The sequence below is a fragment of the Corylus avellana genome, chromosome ca6 (genome assembly GCF_901000735.1).
Source record: "Corylus avellana chromosome ca6, CavTom2PMs-1.0".
NCBI classification, from domain to species: Eukaryota; Viridiplantae; Streptophyta; class Magnoliopsida; order Fagales; family Betulaceae; genus Corylus; species Corylus avellana.
In genome coordinates, this window is record NC_081546.1 from 7,480,818 (window position 1) to 7,498,521 (window position 17,704).

The 17,704-nt window shown below is 37.9% G+C and overlaps 1 protein-coding gene across 2 annotated transcripts; it reads right to left on the reverse strand.

Annotated features, from left to right (window-relative positions):
• Positions 1-1,374: 1,374 nt before the first annotated feature.
• LOC132183810 (mechanosensitive ion channel protein 10-like) lies at positions 1,375-12,644 on the reverse strand. Of its 2 annotated transcripts, none has more exons than XM_059597244.1 (6): positions 12,533-12,644; positions 10,784-12,394; positions 10,570-10,690; positions 9,695-9,988; positions 9,392-9,594; positions 1,375-2,360 (listed from the first exon to the last, which is right to left on the reverse strand). In XM_059597244.1, the coding sequence occupies exons 2-6, from the start codon at positions 12,235-12,237 to the stop codon at positions 2,093-2,095; spliced, it is 2,340 nt and encodes a 779-aa protein (XP_059453227.1). In that variant the 5' UTR covers positions 12,238-12,394; positions 12,533-12,644; the 3' UTR covers positions 1,375-2,092. The 2 variants fall into 2 exon arrangements, with proteins under 2 accessions (XP_059453227.1, XP_059453228.1); XM_059597245.1 differs by having other exon boundaries at positions 10,784-12,398.
• Between the last annotated feature and the right edge of the window lie 5,060 nt (positions 12,645-17,704).

The following is a 17,704-nucleotide window of genomic DNA, read 5'->3' on the forward strand; positions in this document are numbered from 1 at the left end:
TCTCAAACTAAAAAAGAAAAAGAAAAAGACAAAAAAAAAATGAAAATGTTGATTTCTATGGGTGGCTGGGTGGTCGGTTAGCCACGACAGAACCTTGAGGTGGTGTGACCACCCATGGTGCATTTGGGGTAGCCAAAACCACCTTCAGAGCCCATCAAGAGTAGTCATGGCCACTCCAGAGCACCTCAGGGGTCCTCCTCAAGGCACTTTGGGGATGATCGCACCACTCTCGACTACTATAATAGGGTGGTCAGTCACCCACTAAATTCCTAGGTTTAAGGCTTTTTTCTTAAGAAAAAAAAAAAAAAGAAAAAAAAGAAAAAGAAAGAAAGAGATAATGTTTATATTTTTGTAATTTTGGTTCAATTTAAACTAAGGGTTAAATACCTCATACCCCCTTAGAGTTTGCCAACTTTATTTTTTTCTCCCTGGAGTTTTGATAAATGACCAATTTAGTCCATTCGTTAGTTGACCGTTAAGACTGACACGTGGACCAATCAGATGTTGACACGTGGCATCTATTTAATTTTTTTAAAAAAAAAAAGAAAAGGAAAAAACTGGGGGTGGCCTTGGGCTCCAAGGGGGTGGCCGAGCCACCCCCAGTTTTTTCCTTTTCCTTTTTTTATTATTATTATTATTTTTATTATTTTTATTTTTTATTTTTAAAAAAATACATTTTTTTTTTAAATTAAAAAAAAAATTAAATAGGTGCCACATGTCAACATCTGATTAGTCCACGTGTCAGTCTTAACGGTCAACTAACGGATGGACTAAATTGGTCCTTTATCAAAACCTCAGGGGGGTCTTGTGATAAAAATGAAACCCCAAGGAGAAAAAAATAAAGTTGGTAAACCCTAGGAGAGTTTGAGGTATTTAACCCTTAAACTAAAGCATATATATTATTAACAAACTAAAGAATACAAATAGCTATTCAATTCTACTATCCTCCATTCTCAGTAATAACTATTTCTTGTCCTAACAGAATACTCATTCTGCATGCCAAATGAGACCGTATATGTATAAATACGGTTGAATGGAAATACCCTCATACATATTTCGCTCTCTCTTTAAATCAGTTCTATCACTTCCACACAATCCACGCCATAAGTCTTTCGTAGTTCAAAATCATCTAGGAAATTAAATTATCTACACTACAGCTCTAACATCCTAGGAAATAAGAAAATACAAAATAACACAGAAAAAAGAATTATATATGTTTTTTCCCTAAACAAATCAGCCTTGTCAGGATGTCCAGTCTGCTGAGCTTCATTACTGATTCAATGCCTTTTTGAGAGTACGAAGCTCCCTAAGGACCCAAACCCTGGAAACTCAACACACATTACTACAACTCAAATTTAAGATAACATATTCCCAACACACACACACACACAAAAACACAAATCCTGTCCAGTCAACTTTCTAGCTGCATTGCCTTCAAGCTAAACAAATATTAAAGACTTCTGTTTCAATAATTTTAACTCTAAACTGTTCAATTGCACCCACCTTTGAGGAGGTCCCCCATATTCCTTAAATAAAATTATCTGAAATTTCACATTTAATTGAAGATCCATAGTGAGCAAGGGCTTTAAACAATGCGGATTAGTACGGCACGGACTTCTGCTTATCTCAGTTGATTTGATAGTCAAGAGAAGCTCATAACTCTAAACTGTTCAATTACACCCATCTTTGAGGAGGTCCCCCATATCCTTAAATAAAATTATCTGAAATTTCACATTTAATTGAAGATCCATAGTGAGCAAGGGCTTTAAACAATGCGGATTAGTACAGCCGTGGACTTCTGCTTATCTCAGTTGATTTGATAGTCAAGAGAAGCTCATAAACGCAGTTGACATACACAAATTCATGCATTTGGTATAACATGCAGTGGTAATGGAATGCCACTAGAAAACTAGTAACTCAAGTCCCACATATCCAACCCAAATCTAAATTGCAGATCCACTCTAACATATATAACATTGGCTGCATGACCAACTGAAATGTGATATCAATTATACAAATTAATCTCCTCAGAAGAGGAAGAAAAGGAACGTACTTGGAGATTATAAAAGCCATCTGAATTGATGAGCAAAAATCATCTGTTGGTTGCATTTGTTGTTTCAGACCCAGGATTGGCAAGATGAACTGCTTGGGGCAGGAGATTGTATTTGATATTAAGCTCCTCAAAAATCCTTTTTATCTCCATAACTAATTCTGTTCTTCGCCTGGTCTTCTCTCCCACGTCTTGAAAGTTTATTGTGTGGAAGACAAAGAGGCCCATCTTTATCTTATTTACATTTTCGATCTCCTTCACCGCCAAATTGTGGTTAGCATGCCAGTGTTGTGGATTTTTCTCCAAAAACCTGACCAAACAAAAGCAAACAGGAAAAAGGTTAAGGCAAAAGATACATATTTATGGAAGAACTTAGTAGTATCAAGATGAATTCAGGCTCTTAAATAAAGATTGGGTGTTGTTATATCACTCTCTCTACCAATCAACTCAGGTTATATTAGAAAAACTGATTCCTTTGTGATGCCTGTTTAGTTTGAAACCTCTATCAATTCTTTACAGTTTATTTTTTTCCTGACTATAGGTTTACACTTGAGTCAGGCATCACAAAGGAATCACAAGTCCCCATTTTCTAAGGGAGCTGATAAACAAACTCTGGATCATCAGGCTCCTCCATTAGAGTGTTGTTAAATCTCAGATAATGGTAGAGTAGAAAGAGACTATGCAAATCAAAATCAGAACTATAAAGAATTGATTTTTCACTGTTAAGACAATCCTGTTATTTCACTGTGATTTCTCCTAGGAGATGGAAATTTGACGAACTGGATTATGAAACTGATATAGAACTGAAACTATGATACCTAAATTGATGTAGAACAAAAACTCTGATACCAAAATTTGATGCACAACAAAACTGTGTCGTGCACCTCGTGAGTACCCATGAGTCCATGACACATATTTTCCATTTGAACCTGTCATAAAAATTTGGGGGGTTTAGGATTTTAAAAAATTAGGGTTTTAAAGAAAGCATTGGTCTAAATTTCAAAGATTTCCTAGAAAATTGTTGGAAATTTCAAAGGAAAACATAAATGAGAAAGACAAACCTAAGCATCACACCTAGGATTTCGTGACATCACACCTCGGATAAGGTTGCATCACACAATCCACAAGGCAATAGTTAATGGAATTTTTATTCTTCAATCATGATCATCGAAGAAAATCCTTACATCTTTAATTATAGGCATCTAATGCCTAACCCTAATGGACTTGGACTCCTTGGCTTCAACTACTAAGCCTAAACCAAATAACTAGTGAAGCCTAATACAAAAATAAAACCTAACTAGACTTTGAAACTAAATTATACAAGCTCCCAAGTAGGCTCCACATCATTTAGCATATGCTAAATTAAAGTTGGGCCTTGGAAGCATCTTTTCTATGCCTTTTATAAACTTTATAAGGGTGCTTCCATTTGTCTCCATCATCTCTCCCCGGTTTGAGACAACTCAGACCTTGACGAGTTAAGGGCATGAAGTCGGGGTGAGGCGTTGGAACTTAGTATCAGTGATCCAAGTACAATACAAAAGTAGACACCCATTTCATTTGATGAGATACCTTTGATGGCTGCTTCCATTAGTAGAGACGAGTTGATGATCAATAACATCTTCAATCTCTTCCTTCACACAGGGTGCTGGAGGGAGTTTAACAACAATAGCATCATTAGGTTCATCCTCATCATGCCCTCGGCATAAAGTGAGATCTTCAATATTGAAGAGATTACTTATACCCGTATGTTCCGGCACGTCAAGAACTAATCCTCTTCAAATGGAAGTAAGAGCCAGCACACTTTGAATGAAACTTCTTATACACGCCTTTCGGATATCTTTCATTCTTAGTTCGACCCATCACCATATTTGATTCCTTGAATTCAATAAACGTTCTCCAAACCAAAATGTGCTGTGTAGCTCTCGATGCTGATTGCAATCTTATATTGCACATCATCATGTATCTCACACATATGTTTTGCAAAAGCATCAACTTCTACACTAGGGTGCGCTTGAATAAGTAAAGGAACCAAATCAATTGGCTTCCTAGGAAGTAAACCCCATTACACTCTCGAAGGGGCTACAACCTGTAGACCAAAATTCAACCATAGGAAGTATTTGATGCCAATCAACATGGTCTCTACAAAGTTTTGTAATAAAATATAAAATTAAAGAGAGTATTGCAAAAGATACCAAAAGGAAAGGGAGATAAGAGATTTGGAGTTGTTCAGCCTTAGAGGCCTACATCCACCACTGGAATTTCACCAAGCGCTACATTTTGCTTTTATTCAACTTAATATGCTTACAATAAAAAATTCCTAGTTACAGGGAAATTGTGGTAGGTAGAGAGAATACAAGAAAGGTAATCAACTCCCAGAGATTTGATTACTATACACAACTATGGTAATTTGGTAAATAGTTCAATAGGAAAATTGAACCAAACCCAATATGGAAAATTTCTATATTCTAACACCCCCACCTAAAATTCAAGGTGGAAACTTGAGTTTGGAAAGGAAATAATTTAATTTATTTATTCTGAAAGGGATCTAGTGCAACAAGGACCAATGTTTGAACGTGAGGTCAGCCTTCTTATCTGTTGATGAAGCTTATGAGAATTCTGTGCAGCAGGAACAAAAGCTCGGATGTGAGCTTGGACGGGGCTTGAATTAAGTGCAACGCAAAGCCAATTCTGGGTGTAAGACCAAGAGGTGGATGATAGTCGGTGGCTGGAGGTGACGATCGGACAATGGTAGAAACTGGGCCGACTATGGGCAAACTATAGGCTGAAAACAAAGCCGAGAATGGGTCAACTTTGGGCCAAAAGACAGGTCATTTATCTCCAAAAGCTTAGGCTAATAAGAATGGGTGAATGTAATCCTTTAATTAATATTCTAACACTCCTCACGTGTAGGCTCAAAATCCTCTTTAATAAGTAAGCCTAACATGTAGAATATTTAATAGAAATAGATTCGAATGACGGAAACAAGGTTCGAACTCAAAATCAGACTCTGATACCATGTAAAGTTTTGTAATAAAATGTAATATTAATGAGAATGTTGGGGAAGATAGCAGAAGGAAAGAGAGACAAGAGATTTGAAGTGGTTCAACCTTAGAGGCCTACAGCTACCACTCCCAAGGGCTACATTTTTCTCTTACTCAATTTGATATGTTTATAATACAAAAGTCTCTATTTATAAGGGAACTGTGGTAGGTGAAGAGAATAGAAGATAGATAATCAAATCTTTAGGATTTGATTACAACACACAATTATTGTAAAGAGTTCAATAAGGAAATTAAATCAAATCCAAAATGGAAAACTCCTATATTCTATCAATCTCCAACAAGTCATCAAAGGAGATCACCCAAACTTCAATTAACAACTTCTGTTCACTCATTAGTTTGGGGATGAAAAGAAGAAAACTCCAGCCTTGTATTTAGAAATTTCCATAAAATCCTCAGAAAGTAACTCATAAACTTCACATCACAATCCGAGATGATGGTTTTAGGCAGCCCATGAAGTCAAATAACTTCTTCAAAGAAACATTAAGCAATATGGACAGCATCAGACATCTTCAAACAAGGAATAAAGTGAGCCATCTTTAAATATCGATCCACCACCACAAAAATAGAATCATGACACAAAAGGGTTCTTGGCAATCATAGGACAAAGTCCACACTTAGATCTTGACATGGTTTATGGGCAATTGGTAATGGCATGTATAAACCCGTATTTTTTTTTCCTTCCCTTTGATATCTAAGTACAACACCGGGAGACAACTCTTGCCACATCTAGTTTTACAAATAATAACGATCCCCAAACATTGTGATGGTCTTATATCTCCCAAAATGACCTGCTCCTTTAGAAAGTATTTCCCAAAGCCGAGTTCCCGTGAAGAGATAGCCCTCATGAAAGGAATAATCAGAATATGCAGCATACTGTGTCCAGCCATTAATCAAAATATATAATGGTAAAATCCTTGTAAGATGGGTAGTCTCTCTTAAGCGAATCAAAGCACACAACTTGAATAGACATCAAGGAAAAGATAAATACCACTTGACTCAACGCATCAGCTGGCTTGTTCTCAACACCAACCTTATGTTGATAACAAAAGTGTACTCATGGTCAGAGTACAACAGAAACTCCTTGGAATGAGATAAAGAAGTTAATAATGAAGTGCTTGAACCACACCATAGAATTCTTTGCATAGGTGGAGTACTTTTGTTTGGCTTTATTTAAATTCTAGTTGAAATAACCAATGGGGTGGCCTTCTTGACCAAACACCTCCAATTCCAACATGTGATGCGTCAACAAGCCACCTCAATACTAGAGGTTCAGTCATTATTTTCTTTATCTCTTCATAAGCTCGTGATGCTGCCATGGTCCAAATAAATTGTCCCCTCTTCATGCAATTGGTGATAGGCACAACGATAGTGCTCAAATTTAGAATAAAACGCCTATAGAATGTGGCCAAATCATGAAAGCTACAAATTTCATTCAAAGGAGAGGGAATTGGCCATTCTCGAATAACTTTGACTTTATCTGGATCAACTTCCACACCTTTGGAAGAAATAAAAAAGCCTAAAAACACCAGATTATGACTCATGAAGGAACACTTCATATTTTTGTAAAGAACTCTCATGACTTGTTGGAGATGAAAGAGATGATCCTCATTGGTCTTACTATAGATTAAGATATCATCAAAATAAAAAACTAAAAAGTGACAAATGAAAGGCTGAAATACCTAGGTAATAAAAAGCATATATGTGCTAGGTGCATTGGAAAAACCATCTTTTGCCTTGAAAGCAGTCTTCCACTCATCTCCAAGTCTTATGCGTATTTGATCATATCCACTCTTCAAATCTATCTTCAAAAAGATAATAGAACCAGTCATCATGTCTAACATATCATCCGGGCGTGGGATAGGAAACCGGTACTTTATGGTAATTTTGTTGATAGCACAACTATTGGCACACACACACCAGGTACTATCTTTCTTCGGTGCAAGCAAAGCAGGGAAACCATATGGACTTAAAAATATTGCAAATAAAACCCCTGGACAGCAGCTCATCCACCTGTCTTTTCAACTCAGCATGCTCACTTGGGTTCATGCGATATGTTGGAAGACTAGACAATTGGGACCCCAGTACAAGATCAATTGCATGCTGGAACTACATATAGGAGGGAGTTCATTAGGCAACTCTTCTGGCGCTATATCACAAAATTTAGACAACAATTTTCTGCATTTATAAAGGCATACTAGATTCAAAACCATATGTAGATTTCTTCACTTCTATGGTCACAATGGCATAAATAACATTAGATTCCTTGCTTTTGATTTCAAACTGCTTCTTTGAAAGTAGGTCAGAAGACTTTTTCTCATTTTTAACAATACCTTTTGTGGCATGACTCCTCATATTTCTTTGGGTAAATTACACTTTGCCCCTCAAACTATCACCTCATTGTACTCATACCTCCAAAATTTGACTCACTACAACTCCCTCCTACGAAATACCATATTGTTCCGAGTTGCACTGCAGGTCAAATTGGGTCATTAAAGTTGACAGAATCCATCACACATAGGTCTCACGTGGCGTAGACTCTTATTATACACAATACAAAATATTTTGTAGGGTAAATTACACTTTGTACCCCTCCCCTCAAACTACCACCCCATTTGCACTCACATTTCTAAAGTTTGATTCACTGCATCTTGCCCCACACACGTGACATGTTTTCCATCTACATTTAACAACCTAATCTACCTAGGATGCAACTTGGAACAAAATGGTCAAGTTACAGTGAGACCAAGTTTAGAGGTGTGAGTGCAGATGGAGTTGTAGTTTAGGGAGGGGTACAAAGTGTAATTTACCCTGTTTCTTGATTTCAGCATTAGATATAGGCCTTAAGACAAAGCCAAGGTCGACCAAGAAGGATATGTGTGACTTTCATGCGAATCACTTCACATAATATAGAATCACTATAAGTACAACAAGAAAAAGAAACAAGACAAGTTGAGTTACCGGAATAAAGGTGTTATCAATCCATGTTACTTTGTATTGTATGGTTGAGGGAGTGGTTCAATTGGAAGCTTAAGGTGATAAATCCTACACGCTGGCACAACATTCATGCAGCTTTCACCATCAACAATAGGTTTCTAAGTTTGATTTCCACATCGGACCAGCTTTTGAAAAACAATAGTAGTTAGAATGCGCCTAACAAGAAAGGAAAGAAGCATCTTATTCGTCTTCCTCCAAATCATTAATGGTACATACTCCATAATTAAATGAAGTCTCTTCAATGGCAACCTCTTGTGGTTTTCCTTCTTCCTCTTCTTTCATCTTATTATGTAAATTATTCCTCTTTGGACTTTGATAAGCCATATGTCCTAGTCACCACCAGGGCTGTCATTGGGTCAGTCCAAACCAATCCACCCAACACTTCTGACTTGTACTGACAAGGTTTGGCTGGCTTTCCTCTTCTCCCAATCAATTGGTTGGTAGGGAAAAGGGATTTCTGAAACAGACAGGTTGGGAGTTGGGTTTAGGGGGTCGGTAAACCAAAGAGGCATATCCAACCAAACTCACTCTTGTCTCTCACACAAATGCCATTCTAGAAGCCTCTCCCTCTCGGTGATGAGTGTGGCCTTGGTTTTGATAAGAATGCATCTTCTTCCAAAGCGACACCTATCCACCAAGGGAAGATCAATTTTGTGCTTCCTGTTTGTGTTTGATGATCTTAGTCCTAAGGATGTGGATAAGGTGAAGGATGTCTTAGGTGGTAGACAAAGGGAATAGTGTTAGGGTTGCCTTAAAGTCTAAGGTTGAGGGTATCAACCCTCCTAGGAGACAACCCCCGCAAAGGTTTGTCCCTAAATGTTATCACTGTGGTAAAATGAATAACTTTCAACCTCATTGTTACCAATTTATTTCTAGCCAACCTAAAAGAGAGAGTCCCCCTCCTAGGACTAATCTAGATAAGCTTGTCATAATGATGAAAGATGTTGAGTCTAGGCTGGACAAGCTAGATGTTTCACAAGATGTTCCTAGAGGGAATATGAACATGCTTAGAAGAGGGGTTGTTACTCACCCTTTGAGGGGGAGTGTACATCTAAGTTGAAGTTACTTCTAGTAGGAATAAATCTGCAACACCTTTTTGATGCTCAGACAACTTGCTTTAAAAGAACATAATTGCACTAGATTATGCCCAATTTATCTATTTCCCCCAATTTTACTTTTAAAAGCCAATAAGCACAAAGACATTAGTTTCAAATTATCATAATAGTCTCACATAATTGCATCATTATTTATAATTAAAGGAAGAGCAAGGGTTTAGTTAACTTACTTCTTAATTTTATCTTTCAGCATCCCAATCCTCTCTGCTGGTGTCATAAAATCAATCGAGAATTCAACAGAATCGCCCATATTAGGGCTTCTGTAGTAATTGCTGATGGGTTTCGTGGCCAAAACTGAATTTGGATAATATACCTTTTCAAAATCGAGCTTAAGGAAGACTGTTGTTAAAATGTTCATCTCTTCAACCATCATCTGTCAAGGACCAGATATCAAACAGAGTTAATGAAGTATTCGCCTCACGATGAAATACATTGAAAGGAGAAAGAAGAAAAAAAGGTTCTTTGTAGGTTACCGTAACACCATCAATGACACATCGATCGCCAACATCAAATGGATGCATTACAAAGACAAATATAATAGCTTCAAATATAGTCTTGCAGGTATTTCCAAACATAAAAGCCGCCACGACAAGCTGTGATGAGAGAAAGACAAGAACTTTTGTTGTTGCAATTTCCATCAAAAGAAGCCACACAAGAATGGTCACAACAATCAGGATCACTGTCACGAGTTTGTTTAACTGCTTGACAGCAGTCTTGGTGTCATTTAAAGCATGTGCTAGTGCTTTGCGGCCTTTGTAAACCTTCACCTGCACAATCACAGATATGAATGAAAAAGTTTTCCCACTACCAAAGTTTTCCGTCGCTGTTACATTTAGTAACATGGCTCTCTACGTTGAACACCTCCTAAGTTCGTCAACTCTTTTTACTGTATTTCTTTGGTAGAAACCCATACAGGTTAACCTTGAGAAACACCATGTTGCGACAACTGAAAACCGATGCATAATTATGAAATGGTGTTTCCAATGTCTTGCAGTTACATGAAAGATTTGAGCAAACAGAATAATCAACTAGACACATCAGAAACTTCAAAATTTTTGTTATCTCTGTATTGTCACCTAAAAGATTAAGAAAACAGAAAGTAAATTTGGAACACAAGCATAGGTTATCAACCTCTCTTTTGACTTCCCTTGTTACAATATGCTTCTTATATGCTTTCTCAAAGTATACAAGGTGAAAAACTTTTGCAGTTTCCGTGTTGCATATCCTAGTGACCAAGAAAGAGTATTCGGGGACTACAAGCATGATATGAGCACAGAGATTCAAAAGACAACAAAAGAAACTGCAAACCGAACTGAACCTTTAAAAGTACAAAAGGAAATTGTCTTACCACCCAGTCTGTAAGATCTTTTCTGTCAATCCTTCCTGTCTCTCCTCCTTCCAACAGTGGAAACACAAGATCCACTTCTTCCTTAATCATGAATCTCATAAGGTCGTCTTCATCAATGTACCTACTCATAAATATAATATTTCGATAAAAGACCAATATAGAGAGGAAAGGACTAGGACATCAGGAAACTTCTCTTAAATGTAGATTTTCTCACTTGCAACCAGGCTGAGCGACATTCCTGAAAATGTGATAGGCAGCGGCAGTTGCTTCCATCTCATTGGTAATCTCCTTATCTGTCTGCTCACCACCTTCGTCATCCACGCTCTCATCTAGTGCATTCGAGATTGTGGACAGCCCTGAACTCATCACTGCATCAACCAACATCTTCATGGTCCAAGCAGAAACCTTTTCTTGTTTCATCTTATGAAGTTTCCCCATATCGATTACCTCTTTCTCCTTCTTTCCTTTACTCTTCTTTGTATTCCTGAAGCTCAACTGTCCAGTGCTCGCTGTTCTCCCAACCCTCTCAGCCTCCTCTATAAGGGGAGGCCCCGAAAGGGTCTGAAGTACATACTGATGGAAGATTGATTCCTGAATTCTATCAAAGAAGGTGTTCACATGGAAATTCGATGCCAAGATCTTTAGCAACAAAGTCTTCAATAACCACAAAAATGCTCCAACTAAAAGTGAAACAAGAGTCCAGGTAATATAACTCAGAACCTTGGTGGCGGTCTTGGATCGCTTAATCCCGCGATTGAAAAGCAATTCCCATGTAAGAAGAACCAAACTCAACCAAATAAAGACCTGAACACTCTTCTTCAACCCATGAACAAAATACAGCACCTTCTTCCTTAGCAAAAAGTTCCTTTCAATCAAGAACACAATCACATGCATAAACCAATTGGTAACCAACATTCCCGAAAAGATCACCATCACAAGCACCCACCATTTCCAAAACTCCAAACTCCACACCGCGACAGTCTTCAATCTCTCGGCAGTTAAGCTAGCCACTAAGCACCCCAAAATGCACACAAACGCAATTAGCTCAACCAAAGCCTTAGTCTTCACTTTCCTATGCTTCTCTTTATTCAATTTCACCTTCTTGTAAATCTCTTCATCCTCATCGTGCCCCGGAGACGCCATCAACGGCGTCTTCGGAGTAATCGACGCTGTTCTAGTAGTGCTCCTTGACATTTTGTTATTAGGCGACGCCACATTAAAAGAATTCCTATAAGGCGAGCCGGCGCCAGTTTGTTCTTGCAAAGCCGAACCATTCTCATCAAACATATTTCCGTAAGTAGCATAAGGTTGTTCCCCAAATCTTGATTTCGGTTTGGAATACACTGACCTTGCCAGAGACCGTCTTCGTGTAAGGTTCTCATTGGTGGTCGGAACTTTAGGAGGCTTATTGGGGCTGGGACTGAACCTCGAGATCTCCGGCGACGGGCAGCTAACTGGGACCGATTTTGAGAAGTCAGTAGTCGACTCAGTGGACGGTTTGAGAGGCGACTCCACCCGGCTTTGCTTCCAGGATTCAGAGGCTTTGGGAGAAGACCCCTTTGCGTCTTTGATCTCTGGGATTTCAAGAACCACTTGGCCATCGTTTGGGGCCTTGTTTTCCACCATGCTCACTTCGCCGCCTCTTAGAGCTGTCTGCTTAGCATCCATCGGTCAAAAGCCCCGGCGCATCAAACGCACCAAGCTAGTGAGTCACCGTATCAGAATCAAACTTAAATATACGCACTTTTCGGTTGTTGAGTGAATTAAAACTTCTTGAATATTCATTCCTGCGATCTCCTTTCGCAGTTTCACCTTCAATAAATGCCTGCCTAGAAAAACAAAACAAAAAAGAGAGAAAAAGATTACCAAATCCTCAGTATCAAAACTAAACTTAATTTCGCGCCAAAATACTGTGAACAAAAACTTTAAAAACAAACATATGTATATGGGTAACTGACTTTACCGGAAAATTTCTTGTCTCACAAGATATGTGAAAGAAACCCTTTTTGGGTAAGTGCCATTCAGGGTTGCCCAGCACGGGAAAATAGGCCAAAAAGAAAACCTTAATGGTGGGGGTGGCAGGTATTTGTTCTTTTGTGGGAGAAGGTAGTGATGTTGATGCAATAACGAGGTTCACAAAAATCCAACATGAGGCAGAGATTGTTTAATCATTTTTTTTTTTTTTTTTGTAATTGTAATTGATTGTTTAATAATGTTCATATATTATAACGTTAGGTTTGGTTTTGGGTAACCCTTAGGATTAAATACTAAATTACTCCCTAGGATTTCATTACTTTATTTTTTTTTTTTTAGGATTTCATTTTTATCACATGAACTCCATGTGATTTTGATAATAGACCAAATTAGTCCTCAGTCAGTTGACCATTAATTGACTTAACAAAATTTCACGTGGACCAATCAAATGTTGACACGTAACACCTACTTAAAATTTTTTTTAGAAATTTTTTTTTTAAAAAAAATTTATTTTCCAAAAAAAAAAAAAAAAATCAAGCCACCCCCTTTGGCCATAGGGGTGGCCTGACCACCCCCATCTGGCCAGATGGCCACCCCCAACCACCATTGGGGGTGGTTTCGGCCACCCCCAGTGCTTTGGCCACCTCCTTGGGCATCAAGGGCCACCCCCTTGGATCTAGCCACCACCAATTTTTTTTCTTTTTTTTTTTCGAAAATCCTTTTTTTTTTTAATTTTAAAAAAAATTAAGTAGGTGTCACATGTATCAACATTTGGTTGGTCCATGTGGAATTTCGTTAAGTCAACCAACGGTCAACTGATGGAGGACTAACTTGGTCTATTATGAAAATCACATGGACCTCTTATGATAAAAATGAAACCCTAGAGAAGAAAAAATAAAGTAATAAAACCCTAGAGACTAATTTAGTATTTAACCCTAACCATTATTGCTAAATAAATGGATTATGATGGTCTGCTACGAATAAACAGTGTGAAAGGTAGAAAATTGTTGAGATTTGAGAGAGATAGGACTCAGGAGAGTCCACATGCCGAGGAAGTCGGAAGATCAGTAGGAAAATTGATAGATTTAAACACATGATTCTAGGAAAATAACTAAACAAGTATAATATTAATATGAATTGAGTCAACATGAATAAGAAATTAATTAACGCGGACCCAGAAAGTGACCCCATGGCTCATGGGGTAGTTAAAAATTGTTTGTAAATTTTGTTTTTATGCTTGAGATAACTATATTGTACAGGCAAACATGTCTGAAAAAAGTAGAACATGCTACATAAGTAAACGTTAAGGAGGTAGAACTGAAATTTTGCTCACGGGATTTGAAAGTTGAAAGTCATTGTGGTGTGGATGGATCATTTGAATGGATGGATGCAAATGGGATGGCCATGTGATGTGAATACGGATCATGAGGATGGATGCTTTGCTTTTCTTACACGAAATATTCACCTACTCCAGTCTCCAAGGGAAAAAAGCCAAAAAGACAAAGGAGGACTGGTCGTGATGACCATCACTGCCGTGCTTTGCTGACACGTTCCCGTTGTAGCGTTTCCAAGTCATGCCAGTTGCAGAGAAGCCAGATAAAAAATGCCAAAAGTTGATTCTTTATTTTATCTCCGGTTGTTGGGAGATTAATATATTTAGTGAGTCTTTTTTTTATAAAAAAAATCATAATATAGCATGTTCATATGATTCAAAAGCTAATTTTATAGGTTTATGCACGTGATCTTGAGCTGCTACTCTTCAGTCTTAATTCACATAAAACATGGAAGAAAAGGCAGCTGTGGGAATGCTCTCATTCTCTCATCAGTCGGTAAATGTAGCTTTAAAAAACCAAAACTAAACAGTTTATACAAGACTCTTTTATGCGCTGGAAGCCATGTGCCATCCCTCATCTTTCTATCTCTTTTATGCGCTGGAAGCCTAGATTTTCTTGCAATTCAATCTGCTCCATCACATGTGTTGTGTGTGTGTTTGTGGAAGTACTCATTGAAGAGTCGACTGACCTGATGGCTGATGTGGGTGGATGTACCTTCCATTGATCTTGGCTTTCGTCAACAATGGCCACTAAGTCAGAATGTTGGTGGAATTAATAGAGTAATTGGCAGTAGAGGGCTAGAAGCATTAACAATATTAATTGTCGGAGGAAAGAAGAAGACTTTGATGTCCATCGTCTTAATTTCTCGTGAATAATGAGGTGCAAGAATCCATTTTTTTGTGCTTTTTGGAGATCACAGTACCTTATTATGCTGTTATACAAATCAGAAAGAGCATCGGCTCAGGTATAGGAAAAGGTTGGGAAGAACACAAGACTGTATAACAGCATAATAAGGTAAAATTAATCAGGAAATTTTAAATTTTTCTCATAACCGAGGAATTGATGGTATACGCACTAGGATAAATAATGATAATTTTCAATTTTGGAAGGTTATTTCAATGTCCCATATAAATGGAATTCTAGACTTAGTGAGTAATAATACACATAGTATACAGGTTATCATTATCATGTAGTTAATTAAGTTATTTAGCAAAAGCCCCAACGGCCCCCACCCATACTAGTAGCTTGAATGGGCGGGGTGACCCACTCACCATCTTACTAATGAAGGGGACATAGATAGGTTATGACCCACACCCTCCATGGATGGGGGTTGCCAATCATCCCACTCCGTCCACCGGTGGAGGGTGTGAGTCACTAGACTCACTACCCACCCACATACGTCACCATTGGGTGTAGGTGAGTGGGGTGACCCACCCATTGACTAAAATGGTGTGGGTGGGTCGGAACCCAATCAACAATGGAGGAGGGGTTAGGGTCGGTCCATTACCCCACTGCCATCTGGCAAAGGACGTGGATTGTGACTCACCAATGCTCATTGGTTGTGTGTACCCTCCGCTAGTAGGGTGAAGGGCAGTGGGGCATCCTCACCCTCATCTCTGATGGTATGTGGCGCAATCTACACATGCACACCGTGAGTGTAACGCCCTAGTTGAATCAATTAACTAATAATTGACTCCATGGTTCACTTCCCAACCTTATTCCTTTTAAAAAAAACTTAGGGATCTCATTGTGTCCAAAGAGAGACTATATTGGAAGACTTTGACTAAGGGACAAAGATAGTAATAATTTAAAACCACAATTATAACAATCAAAGTGATACTGAAAACATCAGAACATAAATAAGTCACTAAGTGTATCGGTCAGAGACCAGTCATCAAATATAATATAGATCTTTCCTAACTATTCTAAATGAAATTAAGGCCTACACTTACCAAATAAAGCATAAAGATAATCTCGAGCAACTCCTAATGAATAGATCTATTAGCATCCCACATGGACTTGAGCTAAATAGGGTCTAGGTCCTCAAAAATGATCCAAATCAAGTCCTTCATAATAACCAGATGTTTCCTTGGGTCCATCTTTAGCTAAACTAGCTAAACAATGCAAATATACATAATGGAGGGGAAAGAAAACAAGGGTAAGTCCGAAGACTTAGTGAGTAAAAATGCACATGACGTACGTGTCATTAAATGATAAACTCAATTATTTATAAATCACATGTAGCATTATAAGATAACAGTTTATTATGGATGCAATATAGATATAATATATATGTTATAATATGAAAGTCATATCATATTTCAAACTGTATGGTCTACCTAAATATTACCCATTCTCAGTAGGGTTAGCACTGTCCCAAGTGACTTGTAATACAATGTCGATGCCCCGGCCTTTGTACAATACTGTCCATAATACTAGCAGCCTCACCGAGTCTGACCTTAGGTGGCCCACACTACTAATGATGTACGTCATATAGTGACTCGCCAATCAAACATGGCTACACCGGTTACGAAACAACTATTGGATTTAAGGCACATATAACATAAACACATTTGAGATTAGAGTTAATATATATAGTAATCTCATGGCCGTTATAATACTGGTATACCATGTGATACGATGCAATTAGTCTTATCCGTCTTTTATATGAATGTTCTTACAAATCTCACAATGTTCATTATCTTGCTTAAGCAACACACGTTTTCACAAAATAGATCAAAATTTTATTTCATGAGTGTTGTAAAGATACATGTTTGGTACAAATAAAGTAGTCGTGCAATACAGGAAAATAGCAACAAGTATCCAAGTGAGTTTGTATTCACTCGGGACGTATTATTCCTCCAAATATTCGTCCAAATGTTTCACTCTTCAAATATGTGAAAAGACCTATCATTTGTTCTAAATCTAAGCTAAAACGAGTCATAGGCCTAAACATGTCCAAAACAAAGTTTTTTCTTGACCACCGAACGTTTTGTCAAGATAGCCCGAATGTTTGGGCTCAAAGCCAAATGTTTGGCTAGAAGGAAGCGAACATTTTCTGCTAGGCAGAAAATTCATTTCAAACCAAACAACCCTTTTATCACTTCGAAGCTAGTCCTAAGGCCACAACAAGATCCCTAACATACTCTTGGCCCAAAATAACATCTCCATGAAAAAGAAAATACATCCAACAAGAATGAAACATTAACCCATGCTTAAACCAAGATTGACACCTAAAATAACAACATAAGTGTGATGCCACAAAAACTTTAAAAACCCAATCATGGTCATTAAGGAAAAACAAATATTTTTGGTAAACACTCTATAAAACAACAATTATTTGCAATTGTTTTAAAAACCCTTTTTGAATTAAGGAAAACAACAAAAAATCTTATTTTTGCCTCTAATTGGATGTTCAGTAGGGGACCATCGAATGTTTGATGTTAACCTTAATGCGAACATTCGACCAAAGACTACACCGAACGTTCGATCTGAAACCCTAGAATTAGTGTGCAATAATACACTAAACGTTTGAGCATAGTACTAAACATTCGATGACAATCTGAAAAGCAATTTTAACTCATTCTCCTCTTTGTCTAGTATGCACCACCCCTTCCCTTATAAATACCCTACCCTTCCGCCAATTTTCCTCACTTCCACATTTCCACTAACCGTAAACCTAGAAAGAGGAATCCTAAAGTCGAGAGAAGACGATTTAAGCCTTGCCTTGCCCTCCTTGAGGTAAGCCCTCTATACTAAGTTGGTTTTCATGCTGCTAGTAAGTTGTTTTCATACTTTTTGCCAGTTTTACAGTACCATGATTAAGC

Bases quoted from the DNA above. Each gene is read 5' to 3' on its own strand.
- LOC132183810 (XM_059597244.1), bottom strand. From the start codon at position 12,237: ATGGATGCTAAGCAGACAGCTCTAAGAGGCGGCGAAGTGAGCATGGTG. The intron at 10,691-10,783 runs GTGAGAAAATCT...ATTTATGAGTAG, and splicing joins GTCGCTCAGCCTGGTTGCAA to GTACATTGATGAAGACGACC. The intron at 9,595-9,694 runs GTAACCTACAAA...GGTCCTTGACAG, and splicing joins GTGTCATTGATGGTGTTACG to ATGATGGTTGAAGAGATGAA.